Source organism: Oncorhynchus tshawytscha, linkage group LG01 (assembly GCF_018296145.1).
Source record: "Oncorhynchus tshawytscha isolate Ot180627B linkage group LG01, Otsh_v2.0, whole genome shotgun sequence".
Classification (NCBI taxonomy): Eukaryota; Metazoa; Chordata; class Actinopteri; order Salmoniformes; family Salmonidae; genus Oncorhynchus; species Oncorhynchus tshawytscha.
In genome coordinates, this window is record NC_056429.1 from 81,565,639 (window position 1) to 81,584,921 (window position 19,283).

The 19,283-nt window shown below is 45.9% G+C and overlaps 1 protein-coding gene across 5 annotated transcripts in view; it reads left to right on the forward strand.

Moving 5' to 3' along the window:
• Nucleotides 1–19,283, forward strand: part of adkb (adenosine kinase b) — a 298,620-nt gene that overhangs the window by 104,985 nt on the left and 174,352 nt on the right. For all 5 annotated transcript variants that reach the window (XM_024431956.2, XM_024431987.2, XM_024431976.2 and 2 more), the window contains 2 exons: nucleotides 11,533–11,705; nucleotides 14,942–15,050. In XM_024431956.2, coding sequence (XP_024287724.1) covers nucleotides 11,533–11,705; nucleotides 14,942–15,050 — 282 coding nt within the window. The remainder of the gene's footprint in view (nucleotides 1–11,532; nucleotides 11,706–14,941; nucleotides 15,051–19,283) is intronic.

Below are 19,283 nucleotides of genomic sequence, written 5' to 3' on the forward strand. Positions count from 1 at the left end.
CCTGTCATTTCATTTGGTTAGTGTGTGTGGGTTAGTGTGTGTGTGTTTTAAAAACACTCATCCTGGCTGACACCGATCACCTGGCGCTGTCACCGTAACCACGGGAGGCCCTCGACAACCTGACACGGTGACGAGATCAAATCACAGTGATAATCCACCGTACCATGTGGTGGCGAAACCGATTCACCTGCTCCAGACACACACACACACACACACACACACACACACACACACACACACACACACACACACACACACACACAGAACAGCTTCACTCCCACCAGCAGGATAGATGGATTGTACTGAACACTACACAGCTCCACCAATAGGATTAGCAGGTTTAGGCGTCTAAAGGTCCTCCGTGTTCTCCTTCTCCTTGTAACCAACCCCACAAACGCCTAATGCTGCTTTATGATCAGCTAATTCCCCCACATACACACACATACAGGCAAACAGGTGCACCCTCATGCGCGCACACACACACTCCCATGGATCTAGTTGTGTTCGTGTGCGAGCTTGTGTCTGTGTTGTCGTGTAGTTGTTTATTTCTCCTATCTCCAGTGGCCCTAGATGGGTATCTTTGTAAGCTCTGCTCTGCTCCGCATAACTTCTTTAGACTCACTCAGTGTATCAGAGCTCACTCCTCAGGTGTACTACTACACAGTAAACAGTAGCAGCCAGGTAAGAAGGCCTCTATTGTGGCACTGAGAGAGAACTGGGGGAGTTTGGATCAGATTGTGACTGAGACAACATCACCTTGTTTATCCGGTAAACAATTCAACCCCAGAGTGCCTAAAAAAAAATCAAGGCTGCGTGTTTAACAAGAGAGCAGCGGAGAGAGAGAGAATCTAGTTTCCTCTTCTAGATAAACCTGGCGCCGGGAGATACAACACATTGACATCTCTGATTCTCATGCAGCGTGAAGATACTACAGAGAGGTGTGTGTGTGTGTGTGTTTGCGTGCTAGCTCACTGATCTGAATTCGCCCTTTGATACCTGTGTGAAGAGGAGAGATGGAGAGGGATAATGACATTCTTCCTGTGCTTAAAATCACAACCTGTAGATTGTCACGTAGTTGTAGTGTAGCATCATCCGGTTTGATCTTCATCACACACCTAAGAGACATCCCTGCCTCCCTCAACCCTCTGCTGATCTAGGATCAGGTCCCACCTATGATCTAAAATACAAAACTGATCCTGGATCAGCACTCCTACTCTAAGATGCATTATGAATGCCAGCCTTCTCTGGCTGGGTGTGCTGGTGCCATGTTGTGGCCAGAGAACAATTCAACAACACAACACACATTCTTCCCAGGGACGGATGCTGCATCATGGCGCCCCTCTGATCCAGAGAGATCTTTGTCAGATTTAGAACATGGTTGATTACACCTAGGCAATCTTATCAGATTCAGCTTTACTATGATATTCTCCTAGTTGCCAGTAAATAGTGGTAACAGTGGGGGGGGAAGTGTATAAGGCAACCGGGTAACATCACTTACAGTAAAAGATGCCATGTGGTCTGCTGAGAGATGAGCCTGATATTCATGTCCATGCTAAGAAAAACTATTGTGTAATTGTATAGATTTTTTGAAATGTGTCGTTCATATAGGGAATTATGTTATGCTGTTTGTCATTACAACAAGAAAAAGTGTGAGTGAGTTGACTGCAAACAACTTCATGTTGGAGAGGAGCGTTTATCCATGTCTTTGACTGATAATCAGCTGGTTATAGTGTTGATCATTTTCCTCTCTCTCTCAATCTCTCTCTCCCTCTTCATCACTCTCTCTCGCTCTCTCTCAATCACTCTCTCCCTCTTTATCGCTCTCTCAATCGCTCTCTCCCTCTTCATCATTCTCTCTCTCGCTCTCTCTCAATCTCTCTTTCCCTCTTCATCACTCTCGCTCTCTCTCAATCTCTCTCTCCCTCTTCATCGCTCTCTCTCGCTCCCTCTTCCTCTCGCTCTCACCATCTCTCTCTCATGCTCTTTCTTCATCTCGCTCTCTTTATCTCTCTACCTCCCTCTATCATAGCAACAGAGACTGTTAATGGCTTTGGCAGCAAGCCCTGATAATCAGCTTGTTATCACGTTGATCATTTACAGCTCTCCTTTTCTCAACCTCTCTTCCATAGCAACAGAGACTGTTAATGGCTTTGGCAGGGAGCCATGGTGGCGACTGGCGAGTAGAGGAGAGTAACGGTGTCAAGACAGGCAACACTACTTAGGCCTGTAGCTATAGAGCTATATAGTATTTAATACTTCCCTCCACTCCAGGTCCCAGTCCCCACCCCACTTATCAGAAGTGAAAAAAACAACAACATATGCAACCCCTGAGCGAGCGGCGCGAAGGAAGCAGTGCCCTAGCCCCCAACACGGCTAACTGTGCATGAAATTGAACTGATAGCAGCTATTGACCAGAGGCTCAGCCCCCAAGAGGAAGAGGGGAAACGGCCGGCTGTGTGTTACCCGATTGACTGAAAACTCCTCGGCCGGTTGGCTTTGATGGCTGGCACTTTACAGGAAAGAGTGATTTAATGGAATCTGCCAGACCTCATCAATGTAAGGGCTTCTTGACGGGCCCCCTTCCCTCTACCTTCGACCCCCGCGATCTCTGGTTTATAACGCATCAGTGACAGGGGACAGATGTTGTTGTTTTATATAAACCAACCAGGATATTGTTTCACCTCTAACTGGACTCTTAGGGACAGAGCTGTGTGTGTGTGTAGTTGTGTAGTTGTGTATGAGGGAGAGAGTGTGTGTGTGTGTAGTTGTGTATGAGGGAGAGAGTGTGTGTGAGAACAGCCTGTCCTGTTCCCTGACCACCCTGGAGCCAGAGCTGAGCCACTTCACTGAGGAGGCTATTTTAGTCCTCTATAAATAGCCTATTGAATTTAGCCAGCTTGATAAGCCTATAATTAATGTGGCCATCATTAGGTACGGACATGTTCAGCTGTAGAGGACCCTGCTGCTGAGGGGAATGTGTGTGTGTGTGCAAGGAGTCTTCACTGCCCTTGTTATAAAGGGTGAACTCAAGTGAACTGGACTGCTGTGATAACTGTTATAGAGGGCTTACTGGCTGTGGCTGGATACCAGACATATTGCCCTCTGCTTCTGTTGGGGGTGCAAAGGCCTTTTGTTGTGGAGCTGTAGGATACAACACAGCCTCATCTATCAAACCCAAAGCCCTGGGTTTGAACACAGTCCTCAGCGGATCTCAGTTCTATTGCATTGGAATTGCATCATTAATAGTGCAGAGATTATTCTCCAGAGCGACTCACAAGAAACTCCATTGACCCCTAGGGGAGGACTAGAAACCAGACACAGCCTGCCTCCCAAACAGCACCCTATTCCAGTGTCCATAGTCAAAAGTAGTGCACTTCATGGGGAATAGGGTGCAATTTGGGAGGCAGACAATGTTTTTACAGTAGGAATATCTAATAGGACGGCCTTTTAGCAGTTAATCAATATACAGCAGGGAGCAGGAGAAAGACAGAGGGGGGAGGGGGAGAGGGAGCGGTAAAGTGACCGAGTGAGATGAGGGGAACGAGAAGGAGCGAGAGGGAGAAAGTAATAGCTTATAGTGTTAATGACAAGCAGTCAGTCTGACGCGGCTCAACTCCCAAACACTGGTGCTACTCTCCTCTCTGTCTCCTCGTCTCATCTGGCCTGCATAATTGCCCTCCTGGAACCTGCCATGCGGAGCGACTGCTATCTGCCTCTTCTTCTTCTTCTGTCTCTCCCCTCTCCTCTTCTCCCCTTCTTCTCTCTCTCCTCCTAGTGAAGACTGGCAGCTGTTGGATGTTGAGGGGAGAGGGGCTCACAGGTCAACTCCCAAAGTGGGGCTCCGCGCATCCACAAGATGTCATAATTAATATCTATCTGGGGGGCCCCTGGGCTATGAGAAGGCCGAGCGAGGATAGGGTGGGTTGTGGATAAATGGCAGCCAAACAGTAAAATACAACCGACTTCTTATTCACCATTTAACATAATGTATACTCATCATCATCACTTTGCCCTCAGCTAGTAGGATTCCATATTCTGCATGTGTCTCAAATGGCAAACTATTCACTGTATAGTGCAGTACTTTTGATCAGAACCTTATGGGTCCTTAGTAGTACATTATATAGGGATAGGGTACCATTTGGGACGCATTCTCATTTCTTTACTCTAGTATTTGCATGGTGTTCTCCTGCCGCGTGTGTCCGTACCTAGAGATATTCCACAGTGGTATACCAGGGGAACTTATTCATCTTTGGGGACCGACCAGTGTTTTTCCTAGTTAAGCAAATATACATTAGCCACACAGTGTGAGATACAGACTCCCTCCCAGCACCTTGAGAACAAGCTGTTATTTCTCTCTGTGCCCTCTCTCTCTTTCTCTCGCTCTCTGTGCTTTCTCTCTGCTTTTGCTCCCTCCCCCCTCTCTCTTTCCCCCTTTATTTATCTGACTCTCTCTCCTCCCTCTCTCATCCCTCTCTCTCTCTCTCTCTCTCTCTCTCTCTAACATGACGCCTGGGGCCAGATCCCGCTCTCTCACTCTCTCCCATCCTCCCTCTCATCCCTCTCTCCCCCTCCTTTTTCTCTCTCTCTCTCTCTCCCTCTCTAACATGACGCCTGGGGCCAGTTCTCTCTCTGTCTCATCTGCTGCTTAATTTCACTGGCGCGGCCCTCGTAATGAAGCGCCTTGATGTACATTTGCCAATTTCTGCCTGTGCCACTGCAGTATAATTGGGATGTGACTGAGCATGAATACCCGGCGCAGGGTTGGTTGACCTCCACACGACCCTACAGATAATGCTTTGGTCATAATAGAAGTATTATCTCCCCTAATCTGGGAATGGAGAGGGGTTGTCTGCAGGGTTCCAGGGATGGAGATGGAGTCTGTGTCCCAAATGGCAGCCTATTGCCTATGTAGTGCATTGGTTCTGGTCAAAAGTAGGGAACTATTTATGGAATAGGGTGCCATTACAGACACAGTTTTGAAGATTAATGGGTCTAACTCCCTACAGTACTCCTAGACAGGGCTAAAATAATATAGCATTTTTCCCCCCACATGCTTGTACTGACAACGATATATACATATTTATTAGGGATGGGCATCGTTATCCAGATATCCGAACGGACGTTAGTATTCAATTACTTGAGTGAATGTTAATTTCTGGAGACATATTTTTGGGGGGCTTATTTTGAAAAAGCATTGTTATATACATAAGCAATAAGGTCCGAGGGGGTGTGGTATATGGCCAATATAGAACGACGCAAAGCGGAGTGCCTGGATACAGCCTTTAGCCGTGGTATTTTGGCCATATTTCACAAATCCCGAGGTGCCTTATTGCTATTATAAACTGGTTACCAACGTAATTAGAGAAGTAAAAATAAATGTTTTGTCATACCTGTGGTATACGGTCTGATTTATACCACAGCTGTCAGCCAATCAGCATTCAGGGCACGAACCACCCTGTTTAGAAATGTTATTAGATTATCTTTGTGACATCACACATATGGATATGCCATGACATTTGAAATACTTAATGTGATAAAACAACAATCTTTTGAAAATGTGTTTTATAATGTGTATTAAGCTCCTGCTGCACATTTAGTCTTCCAGTACAGTCTGCCCTGACATCGGTATGCTATTTTCCCCACTTCAAACGGCAATTACAGGCACGCACTTATAACAGAGTTTCCACCAGATTCGACACAGATAAATGCAAAACACTCACCAGAAAACTTTTTTTGTAACAGAATCAACCCTTTTCACCCGCCACCTCCACCCACCCCACCCACCTCCACCCACCTCCACCCACCTCCACCCACCCCACCCCCCATTAACTTAGCCACTGCTGCTGAAAATAATCCTAGGGGAAACACTGTTCATCATGCATCCTCAGAGGGGCGGTATAGGGGCCCCTGAATGGCCCTTCTCTATTCCCACCTGAGGCCTGCAAATGAAGGGCCTCTGTGCTCCACACACACAGCTCTGCTCGCTGTAATAGCTGTGTCCCAAATGGCACCATATTCCCTATATAGTCCATTACTTTTGGTCGGAGCTCTATAGGTTTAAAGTAGTGCACTATATATGCAAATAGGGTGCCATTTGTGACTGTGACATTGTTTACAGCCTGCAGCACCTGACTGGCTGGCTGACCTTGGTTTGGGAGCTCATCACTGCAACATTGGGAAAATCAGATTGGACTTGACGTGTACCCCAGCCATTGACCTTGATAAGTGTGTGCGGTGCCTGCAGCAGGAGGTCTTGGGCGAATAAGTGTGTGTTTGTGGTTCTTTTTGTCTATCTGCCTGTCTCAATGTGTGTGTCGCTGTGTGCGTGTGCATATGTTTGCGTGTATATGCGTGCTTACGCCTGCGTGGGTTTGTCTTCATGAGTAAGGAGGCTGAGGGGAATGAAGCATGAGTCAAGCCAACACATGGCAGGAACATGGCTCGACACATGGCAGCGACATGGCTCAACATATGGCAGAACCGTCATCTCTCTAATTACTGTTTATTTTGTGTCTCCCAAATAGAATCGATTAAACCCCAAACATACCGAAGCCACTTGGTCTAAAAGCTGAACTGTGCTTCCATGATATTTTCTCCACACTGTTTATTTCTGGTTTCTTACCAGAGAGAGAAGGATAATGGAGAGAGTGAAATGGCAGGAATTCAAGGGAGAGGAAAAGAGCAAGAGGGAGGAAGTGAGAGGAGAGAAAAGTAGCGAGAGTGATCGAAAGAGGTAGAGAGATTGAGCATGAGAGAGAGAAGAATCGCAGGACGGAGAGAGACGGAAAGGAAGAGTATCTGAGGATGAAAATGCATTTTTCTTTCTTTCCCACTGAGATGCTATTTGGTTGTGGGAAATGATTAATTTCACACGTATACAGGTCATCCCTGGAAACAGCAACATCTCATTCACTAGGGGCCCCAGTCAGCAACAAAACAGAACGCGAGCCGTCTAGATGGAAATTGAGCAAACATCGCACACACTCACAGTATACACACACAGGCGGTACACACACAAATGAGAGACACACACACACCAGTACATCAATAAATCTTTGGAGGTTAAACCTGAGAGTAGGAGAATGTGAGCAGCTCCTCTCATCACCAAGGTAAAAGTCACCCAGTACATTAGGTCGGTCAGTACCAGGAAGTAACAGTGGAGCTCCTAACCAATCAGGTGTCCCTGTTAGACAGGTGCTCTCTCTTTCACACAGACTACCTATGTTTGCAGCAGTAGGATGGCGATGGAACATTGAAATATGGGGTTTGTGTAAATAAGGATGTGGGACTGTTTTTAGCTCAGTGTGTGTGTGTGAGCGTGGAGGAGAGCCTGGGACAGAATAGAGTCTCTGTGTAGATTGGGACAGTTATTGGTTTGTGTTTCCATGAAGCTATGTATGCCATCAAGAAACTCATTTTACTCAGGCACTTCCTTCTCTATTTCTTTAATTTCTAACATTTCTCCCTGTCTTTACATATTTGATGATATTAAACACCTGTAATATAATATACTATGCAAGAGAGAAGACAATGAGGCATATGCATATGATGCACGATGAGGAAGGTGCCCCGGATGATGATAATAATAATAAATACCATTCATCTAATCCGGGGGGGTCTACTACGCTACAGTGCATTCAGAAAGTATTCACACCCCTTCACTTTTTCCACATTTTATTGGGGAGCTATTACAGCCTTGAGTCTTCTTGGGTGTGACGCTACAAGCTTGGCACACCTGTATTTGGGGAGATTCTCCCATTCGTCTCTGCAGATCCTCTCTAGTTCCTCTCAGGTTGGATGAGGAGCGTCGCTGCACAGCTATTTTCAGGTCTCTCCAGAGATGTTTGATCGGGTTCAAGTCTGGGCTCTGGCTGGGCCACTCAAGGACATTGAGACTTGTCCTGAAGCCACTCCTGCGTTGTCTTGGCTGTGTGCTTAGGGTCGTTGTCCTGTTGGAAGATGAACCTTAACCCCAGTCTGAGGTCCTGAGCGCTCTGGAGCAGGTTTTCATCAAGGATCTCTCTCTACTTTGCTCCGTTTATTTTTCCCTCGATCCTGACTAGTCTCCTAGTCTCCGCCAATGAAAAACATCCCCACAGCATGATGCTGCCACCACCATGCTTCACCTTAGGGATGGTTTTGGCCAAATGATGAGCAGTGCCTGGTTTCCTCCAGATGTAACGCTTGTGATTCAGGCCAAAGAGTTTAAACTTAATTTTCATCAGACCAGAGAATCTTGTTTCTCTCAGAGTCCTTTAGGTGCCTTTTCATGTTCATTTTCCTGAAGAGTGGCTTTAATCTGGCCTGATTAGTGGAGTGCTGCAGAGATGCTTGTCCTTCTGGAAGGTTCTCCCATCTCCACAGAGGAACTCTGGCGCTCTGTCAGAGTGACCATCGGGTTCTTGGTCACCTCCCTAACCAAGGCCCTTCTCCCCAGATTGCTCAGTTTGGCCGGGGGGCCAGCTCTTGGTGTTTCCAAACTTCTTCCATTTAAGAATGATGGAGGCCACTGTGTCCTTGGGGACCTTCAATGCTGCAGAAATGTTTTGGTACCCTTCCCCAGATTTACAGTATGCCTTGATACAATCCTGTCTTGGAGCTACACGGGCAATTCCTTTGACCTCGTGACTTTGTTTTTGCTCTGACATGCACGGTCAACTGCGGGACCTTTTTAGACAGGTGTGTGCCTTTACAAATCATGTCCATTCATTTGAATTTACCACAGGTGGACTCCAATCAAGTTGTATAAACATTAAGGATAATCAAGATAAACAGGATGCACCTGAGCTCAATTTCCAGTCTCAGAGGCTCAGTTATTTCAGTTTTTTATTTTCTAATACATTTAAAAAAAAAAAAAAAAAAACTGTTTTCACTTTGTCATTATGGGCTATTGTGTGTAGATTGATGTGAAAAAAAACCCATATTGAATGCATTTCAGAATAAGGCTGTAACTAACAAAATGTGGAAAAAGTGAAGTCTGAATACTTTCTGAATGCACTATATGGAAATGTTTTAAGCAGGTCATGCCAAGGATCTTTTTTCAATATAATTTAGAATTCTATGACCCCTTGATTATTTTATTTCACCTTTATTTAACCAGGTAGGCTAGTTGAGAACAAGTTCTCATTTACAACTGCAACCTGGCCAAGATAAAGCATAGCAGTGTGAACAGACAACAACACAGAGTTACACAAGAAGTAAACAATAAACAACAATAAAGTCAATAACACAGTAGAAAAAAAGAGTCTATATACATTGTGTGCAAAAGGCATGAGGAGGTAGGCAGGAGGTAGGTAGAAGTCGAGGATCGGTAGGATAGTCAGTTTTACTAGGGTAAGTTTGGCGGCGTGAGTGAAGGAGGCTTTGTTGCGAAATAGAAAGCCGACTCTAGATTTGATTTTGGATTGGAGATGTTTGATATGAGTCTGGAAGGAGAGTTTATAGTCTAGCCAGACACCTAGGTACTTATAGATATCCACATATTCTAGGTCGGAACCATCCAGGGTGGTGATGCTAGTCGGGCGTGCGGGTGCAGGCAGCGAACGGTTGAAAAGCATGCATTTGGTTTTACTACCGTTTAAGAGCAGTTGGAGGCCACGGAAGGAGTGTTGTATGGCATTGAAGCTCGTTTGGAGGTTAGATAGCACAGTGTCCAAGGAAGGGCCAGAAGTATACAGAATGGTGTCGTCTGCGTAGATTTGGATCAGGGAATCGCGCATAGCAAGAGCAACATCATTCATATATACAGAGAAAAGAGTCTGCCCGAGAATTTAACCCTGTGGTACCCCCATACGGACTGCCAGAGGACCGGACATCATGCCCTCCGATTTGACACACGGAACTCTGTCTGCAAAGTAGTTGGTGAACCAGGCAAGGCAGTCATTAGAAAAAACGAGCCTACGGAATCTGCCGATAAGAATATGGTGGTTGACAGAGTCGAAAGCCTTGGCCAGGTCGATGAAGACGGCTGCACAGTACTGTCTTTTATCGGTGGTGGTTATGATATCGTTTAGTACCTTGAGTGTGGCTGAGGTGCACCCGTGACCGGCTCGGAAGCCGGATTGCACAGCGGAGAAGGTACGGTGGGATTCGAGATGGTCAGTGATCTGTTTATTAACTTGGCTTTCAAAGACCTTAGATAGGCAGGGCAGGATGGATATAGGTCTGTAACAGTTTGGGTCTAGGGTGTCACACCCTTTGAAGAGGGGGATGACCGTGGCAGCTTTCCAATCCTTGGAGATCTCAGACGATACGAAAGAGAGGTTGAACAGGCTGGTAATAGGGGCTGTTGGCCGAGGTTGGAGTAGCCAGGAGGAAGGCATGGCCAGCCGTTGAGAAATGCTTGTTGAAGTGTTCGATTATCATGGATTTATTGGTGGTGACCGTGTTACCTAGCCCCAGTGCAGTGGGCAGCTGGGAGGAGGTGTTCTTGTTCTCCATGGACTTTACAGTGTCCCAGAACATTTTGGAGGTAGAGCTACAGGATGCAAATTTCTGCTTGAAAAAGCTGGCCTTTGCTTTCCTGACTGACTGTGTGTATTGGTTCCTGACTTCCCTGACTTGATGTATCCCTAGAAAAATGTGGGTCCTACTGGGTCCTATTAGCCCATAGAAACACATTGAATAACAGATTCACTACATGAAACAACAGATCGTCCTCCCAAAAAATCGAAAGGAAGTTTGTTCTGATGTGTCTGTCCTATATCCGAGAGATACAGTATAAGAAAGATCAGGATTATATATATATATACTTTACCTGTTATTTTTGGCACTAAAAAAGTCTCCATATATTAGTTCCATTAATTTTCTCAACTGGTACCGGGGGACCTTCAGATGAGTCTAGAGCAAAACAACCGACATATATATCGTTCGTGAGAGTCTCACCTTTCCACAGTGTGTAGCCCAAACTGTTCAGACGCTACAGCCGATTTTGTGAGAAGAACGATTTTCGGGAAGTCTCATGGTCTGACAAAGACCGCTCTAACTCTGTCACCATTCACCGCAGATGCTGAAGTGCGACATAGGCGAATGCAGTGGATTGAGACGCATCCAAAAAACAGATCTCTAGCTTAAACTGACAGATTTTTATGGAGATGTTTGTATTATGCTGATTAGATTTTCGCGGTGTCACAGACATCAACCTTAGGGGGTTAAGCAGATGCTTTTATTCAACGCGACTTAGTCATGCGTGCATACATTTGTTGTATGGGTGGCCCCAGCGGGAATTGAACCTACAACCCTTGGGGTTTTAAGTGCTATGTTCTACCACTGAGCAACACAGGTCAGTATACCTAATCTACTAATGTGTTCTCTCCTGTCTCCTCTGTAGTGGATAATGTACTGACAGTTTCTCTCCTGTCTCCTCTGTAGTGGATAATGTACTGACAGTTTCTCTCCTGTCTCCTCTGTAGTGGATAATGTACTGACTGATTCTCTCCCGTCTCCTCTGTTGTCGATAATGTACTGACAGTTTCTCTCCTGTCTCGCCTGTAGTGGATAACGTGCTGACAGTTCCTTTCCTTTCTCCTCTAGTGGATGATCCAGACGCCTCACAAGGTGGCCACGTTCTTTGGCTGCATCGGGACGGACCACTTTGGAGAGATCCTGAAACAGAAGGCTGAGGAAGCCCATGTAGACGCTCGCTATTACCAACAGACCCAGGAGCCAACCGGAACCTGCGCTGCCTGCATCACTGGGGACAACAGGTCAGGCCTCGTCAAATCAAATCAAATCAAATTTTATTTGTCACATACACATGGTTAGCAGATGTTAATGCGAGTGTAGCGAAATGCTTGTGCTTCTAGTTCCGACAATGCAGTAATAACGAACAAGTAATCTAACTAACAATTCCAAAACTACTGTCTTATACACAGTGTAAGGGGATAAAGAATATGTACATAAGGATATATGAATGAGTGATGGTACAGAGCAGCATAGGCAAGATGCAGTAGATGGTATCGAGTACAGTATATACATATGAGATGAGTATGTAAACAAAGTGGCATAGTTAAAGTGGCTAGTGATACATGTATTACATAAGGATGCAGTCGATGATATAGAGTACAGTATATACGTATGCATATGAGATGAATAATGTAGGGTAAGTAACATTATATAAGGTAGCATTGTTTAAAGTGGCTAGTGATATATTTACATCATTTCCCATCAATTCCCATTATTAAAGTGGCTGGAGTTGAGTCAGTGTCATTGACAGTGTGTTGGCAGCAGCCACTCAATGTTAGTGGTGGCTGTTTAACAGTCTGATGGCCTTGAGATAGAAGCTGTTTTTCAGTCTCTCGGTCCCAGCTTTGATGCACCTGTACTGACCTCGCCTTCTGGATGACAGTGGGGTGAACAGGCAGTGGCTCGGGTGGTTGATGTCCTTGATGATCTTTATGGCCTTCCTGTAGCATCGGGTGGTGTAGGTGTCCTGGAGGGCAGGTAGTTTGCCCCTCGTCCAATCAGCTCTAAGCTAAGCAACACCGGTTGCGTCTCAATAATCTCCTTCTCCGGAAGTGTGCCCGTGTTCACTTCCCGTCATGGATTTGACTGGTATGGAAACTCCATCCCTCTAGCTCATGCCTACACCAATCCAATGCTTTTAAATTAAGTGGGGAGAAGTGAACTAGTGCACACTTTAGGAGGAAAGAGCGAGAACCTGGTGTAAGTCCCAATTATCTGTCCCCCAAGAGTAATTTCGGTTCATTTCAAGTTCATAGAGTCGTTAAATGGTGACGGCTCATCATACGTAAATGCTAGTTGGTCGTCTTTCATCAAAGGAAAGCACTTACTGTACATTCCTTCCACTTTAGTAGAACCTTGCAGCCCCAGTGACTCGTCTTGTCACCCATCTACAGTACAGGCTCAGGCTGACACAGAGGATGCAGCCCAAATGGCACCCTATTCCTTACATAGTGCACTACATTTGATCACAACCCCTCCTGGCCCTGTTCAAAAGTGCTGCACTATATAGGGAGTAGGGTGCCATTTCGGACGCAACACAGGAGGGTAGATGCAACACTAGGGCGGCAGGTAGACTAGCGCTTAGACCGTTGGGCCAGTAACCGAAAGGTTGCTAGTTTGAATCCACGAGCCGATTGCTCCAGGGTCACCTTTGATAATGGCTGACCATGGAAAAACATTTTTACACCTGCATATAATACGCACTTGTACATGTGTGAAACAGGACAGATATAAGCAAATTATATTATTAGATGTATTTGGATCTCCTCACCTGTCAGACCTCTTGTGTGTGTGTCAGTCAGACCCCTCCTGTCTGTCAGTAGTATTGATCCTCAGACTGTCAACCGCTTCTCACGCTGCTGTCATCATCAACACGTCTCACACACACAGCAGAGGACACACACATGCACACACACACACAGGGCCAGGTGTGGATCAATAAGTCCTCAGTAAAGACTCAGTCTGTCTGGCCTTTCATCTCCCGCTACTGGAGGTGTCACTCACCGTGTGTGTGTGTGTGTGTGTGTGTGTGTGTGTGTGTGTGTGTGTTTGTGTGTTTGTGTTAGTCTCTAGTGGCTGGCCTGCCCTGTCGGCCTGGCAGACATGCCCAGTGAACGAGCTCTCTTAGTGGGGCTTGTTTGATGTGAGCCCTGACACCTGAAAAGGTCAGTCTATGTGCTTCAGGAGAGGAGCCCTGTAATATGTCTTCCAGGTGTTTAACAGACAGCTCAGGAGGCCAGGTTAAAGGTCACGGCAGAGCTGGGTGATGAGGGAGATTCCAGCCAGTCAGTGTGTAATAACCTCTGCTTTGATTAGGCTTGCCAATCTCGCTCTTCAGAAACTGCATCATATGGTATTTTCCTCTAACACACACCTCTGTAGCTCCCTTGTCCTCCACGGCTCAATGCAATGCCAGGATAGTGAGTATGATTCCCAGGACAACCCCTACATAAAAATGCCTCTGTCTCAGTATCACCTCCAGTATCTCACAACAGATGAGGTGAAGACTGTGGTTGCATCTGAAATGGCAACCTATTTCCCTATATAGTGTACTACTTTTGACCTTATGGGCCCTTGTCAAAAATAGTGCACTACATAGGCCGGGGATAGGGCATCATTTCAGATTGACTAGGCCGGGGATAGGGCATTATTTCAGATTGACTAGGCCGGGGATAGGGCATCATTTCAGATTGACTAGGCCAGGGATAGGGCATTTCAGATTGACTAGGCCGGGGATAGGGCATCATTTCAGATTGACTAGGCCGGGGATAGGGCATCATTTCAGATTGACTGGGGCGGGGATAGGGCACCATTTCAGATTGACTGAGGCGGGGATAGGGCATCATTTCCGATTGACTAGGCCGGGGATAGGGCATCATTTCAGATTGACTGGGGCGGGGATAGGGCATCATTTCAGATTGACTGGGGCCTGAGTATTAGTAAAAAAACGTTTAAGAGGTAACATGATAATGTTACATTATTTCAGGCAGAACCTTTGTTCACTGTTAGCCTTGAATGTGTTTAATCCCATTCGCTGTTGGAGACCAGTATCTCGGTCTGCATCCCAAATGACACCCTATTCCCTAAAGAGTGCACTACTTTTATCCAGAGCCCTATGGCCAGGTCAGACTGTCTCTGTGATAACCAATTAAAGTTGTTGATAACAGAAACTGTATTTATTTCACCTTGCACCTAATGTTCTACGCATTATCATCCTTTTACATCATGGGAGGAAAGTGTCTGGGCTACGTCCCAAATGGCACCATATTCCCTATATAGTGCATAACTTTTGACCAGCTTTGGTCAAACAGTGCACTATATAGGGAGAAATTTAGGTCGCAACCTGGGTCTGATGCTGGTGTTTTGGGGATATTTTTGGAGTTGGGAATGAAGATGGATGATTGGCGAGCGGGCCGTGTGATTTATGGGCTGTGTCTGTGCAGGTCCCTTTTGTGATTTATGGGCTGTGTCTGTGCAGGTCCTTGGTTGCTAACCTGGCAGCAGCAAACTGCTACAACAAGGAGAAACACCTGGATCTGGATGGCAACTGGGAGCTGGTTGAGAAAGCCAAGGTCTATTATATAGCGGTAAGTGACAAAAAAAAGTGATTAAAATCACTCTACATTCAAATGACTCTAGTCTCCACATTCAACGTGCATGCATGAGCGCACACATCACATTTGAGTCATTTAGCAGACGCTCTTATCCAGAGCGACTTACAGTTACGCTCTTAAGATAGCTAGCTGGGACAACCCCATATGTCATAGTAAATACATTTTTCCTCAAGCTGTCAGCAAAGTCAGTGCTAGTAAGGGGGCAAAAATAATAATTTAAGATATTCTTTGAAGAGGTAGGGTAGGTTCGGTTGACCTAGCTCCAGGGGGAAGCTGGTTCCACCACTTGGGTGCCAGGACAGAGAAGAGCTTGGACTGGGCTGAGAGGGAGCTGCCCTCCCGTACGGCCAAGAGACCAGAGGTGGCAGAATGGAGTACTCGGGTTGGGGTTAGCCTGAAAGTAGAAAGGGCAGTTCCTCTTGCTGTTCCGTTGGTAAGCACCATGGTCTTGCAGTGGATACGAGCTTCAACTGGAAGCCAGTGGAGTCTGCGGAGGAGTGGGGTGACATGGGAGAACTTGAGAAGGTAGAACCCCCATTGGCTGCAGTGTTTTGGATAAGTTGCTAGGGTTTGATGGCACAAGCTGGCTGCCCAGCCAACAGCGAGATCAAGTTTCAACGTCACATGCACAAATACAGTGAACGTCTTTTCTTGCAAGCTTTGAACCCAACAATGCAATAATCAATAACAATGTAACACTAAAAATAACAAGGTAGAACAAAAACACATGAGAAAATAAACAAGAACACGAACACTAAAGTAAGTAAGCATACTATATACAGGGTCAGTTCCACTACCATATTTACAATGCAAGAGTCATTTTAAATAGAGTTGCAGTAGTCCAGACGGGCGATGACAAATACCTGGATTAGGACCTATGTTGCGTCCTGTGTGAGGTAGTCATACTCTACGGATGTTGTATAGCATGAACCTGTAGGAGCAAGTCACTGCTTTGATGTTTGCCAAGAACGACAGGGTTTTTGTTGTCCAGGGTCACTCCAAGGTTCTTTGCACTCTGGGAGGGGCCCACCATGGCGTTGTCAACTGAGAGGCCATCCCCGGGAGGAAGAGCAGCTCTGTCTTGTCATGGTTGAGCTTGAGGTGGTGGGCTGACATCCAAGATGAGATATCTGCCAGGCACGCAGAGATGCATGTCAACACCTGGATGTCAGAAGGGGGTAACGAGAACAGTAGTTGAGTATCATCAACATAGCAATGATAGGAGCGACCGTGTGAGGATATGACGGAGCCGAGTGACTTGGTGCATAGAGAGAAGATGAGAGGGCCTAGAACCGAGCCTTGGGGGACATAAGTAGTGAGAGTACGTGCGCAGACACAGATCCTCTCCAATTCACCTGGTAGGAGCGGCCTGCCAGGTAGGATGCAATCCAAGTGTGTGCAGAGCCTGAGGTACCAGCCCTTAGCGGGTGGAGAGGAGGATCTGATTGGTTCACTGTGTTGAAGGCAATGGATAGTGTGGAGAGCCTCCATGACACAGAGAAGAGCAGTCTTGGTTGAGTGACCCATCTTGAAACCTGGTTAGTTCAAGAAGATTGTCATGAGGAAGATGGCGAGAGAGTTGGTCAGAGACAGAACGTTTTAGTGTTTTGGAAAGAAGCGAAAAATGGGATACGAATTTATAGTTTTTAATGTCTGAGGTGTCGAGTGTTGGTTTCTCAAGGAGGGGAGCAACTCTGGGCATTTTGAAGTCAGAGGGGATGCAGCCAGTTGTCAGGGATGACCAGATGCTCTTGGACTATGAGCGAAAAACATAGTCAGGTAAAGAGAGAGCAGCTGGGGTAGCAGTGTTCTCTGGCATGATACATGTCTCTCAGGGACAGAAAGTATAGGGACTGAAGGGCAGCATAGGTTGAGATGAACTCTGCGTTGGTAACCGCAGATCTGCAGTTCCAAACACTGCCGGAGACCAGAAATTCCATATGGGTTTTGTGCGCAGGGTACACTAAATTAGAAGTGTTGCAGCCAAGGGGTGGGGAGCGAACAGGTATAGAAAACACGCACATAGTTGACAAAGCTACAAAAGAGAAAAATTAGATCTGAAAATAACTAGGTAATACTTAAGTGAGAGAGTGGTGTGGCGCCTTCCTCTCATAACAGAACCTTCTTTGTTTCGGCAACACGACTGCCGCTGGGAAAACAGGGGAGACTGAAGTACTAACTCTAATTGCTGATTGCCTAGCAGAGGTGAAGAGCACACCTCCCTGTACTAATTGCTGATTGCCTAGGAGAGGTGAAACCACTCCCCCTTCAATACAGCCACTGATTACGAAAACAACAACAGTCCCAAATTGCCCTGCCAGTTAATCCTGGTTGAGGTGTCAACAATCATCTGCATGTTATGAGCAGTCAGCAGTTCACACACCAAGTAGGCTACTGGGAAGACAGGCAGCACTTAAAGTAGATGGCCCTAGCTAGCAAGACAGTACTAGACAACAGATAAAGGCAAAAATGATATGTATCACTCCTGGAGAGATCACGAATCCTCTAGCTATAGAATGAAACACACACACACACATACACTTTCTCCCATTGCCAGAAGAGAACAAAACGTTAAGAGGGCCTTTGTAGAAAGGAAACAAACCCCTTGGCGTTCCACAGTCATTGTCAATGTGTTCACTTGTCTTCTTTTGTTGAGGCAGATGAGTTTACAGTAGCTCACCTATTCAAATAATACCACTCAAGGCTTCCCATTCTCCTTGTGCATCTGTGTGTGACGGTTTAAAGTCAATGTGAAGTTGTTGTGCATGTTATGTGTTCATTCCATCGATATTGTAGCCAACAGGTGCTGCAGAAGTATGACGATTGATTATCCCAGTTTATACCCTCCCCCCCACACACACTAAAGTAATGTCTTGACTTACTAGAGGTAGGCGGGGTAGAATGGCCAGCGGCACTCGTGTTTCCCTTTTTAGGATTAGATTTAATTCCAGTGGATGAACTTCCTCTCTGATCTCACATCTAGATGATAGCCCTAAAATCACCCTGCATTCCATGTCTTTAAACAGTCCATTATCTACATAAATCAACTTTATAGCCTGACCCGCACCTTCTCTTGTTTTACCGTTATTTTGTTTCAAATTCACCCCAGGCCCCAACTCCACATTGCCATGCCACTATTAACGGTGTGATGCCGTTAACTTGAGAATATTGTGGTCGAATGAACTATACAAGTTTCTTTGTAATTACTTCACTCAGTCAAAAAACAGAAACCGAAGGAATAGTAAACTACATCACACTGTCAAAGTGTAATTTCACTCTGTCATTCAGAGATTGTGTGATCTTATTTTAGGCTCTGATTAGCATTAGCAAACACAGCACATCCGCTGCAAATTGGCATATATATATTTTTGTGCCACATCCGACAGTTCCGACAGTGTCAAGCAGGGAAACTCTTCCCTCTGCAGAATTGGAGAGAAAGAAGGTCCACCCTCTGCCATTTGGGACTCCCTCAGTTGCTGCTGAGAATCTCAACAGGACGGAATCGGAATACGGCATCTCGGAATCCCTCTCGGGCCTCTTTGTCAAAACATGGGATCGTTCTCTTTGTTAGAGTCCAATTGGCACTTCCAAAGGACTTATCCAGATCCACTGCCACAGCCATTGGCACTTAATGCTGTGTGTCTATGTTCCAAATGGCACCCTGTTCCCTATATAGTGCACTCTGTTTGACCATAACCCTAACCAATGAACAGAATCATACAATGCTGCCACCATGTATTAATGTGCTTTGTTGATTTCCATCAAATGACTGACTCTGTCCTGTGTTGGTATGCACAGTCTGATTACGCTCTAATCTGTCAATCAGATTACTGAGCTGTCTTTAAGAATGCTTTCCTGATTGACTTCCACCCCAGTTAGGTGACGGCTCCAGCCTGGTCCTTACTTACTTCCTGAAGTGTGTGTGTGTGTGTGTGTGTGTGTGTGTGTGTGTGTGTGTGTGTGTGTGTGTGTGTGGTGCGTGCGTGCGTGCGTGCGTGGACGTGTTTAACTATACTTGTGGGGACCAGATTGTTATAATTGTTTGACCAACAGAGGACATTTTGTTGGTCCCCACAAGGTCAAATGCTATTTGTAGGGGTTTAGGGTTAAGGTTAGAATTAGTGTTAGTTAGAGTTACAAGCTAGGGTTAGTTTTAGGGTTTGGGTTAGGAGCTAGGTTTAGGGTTAAGGTTAGGGTTAAGGAAAA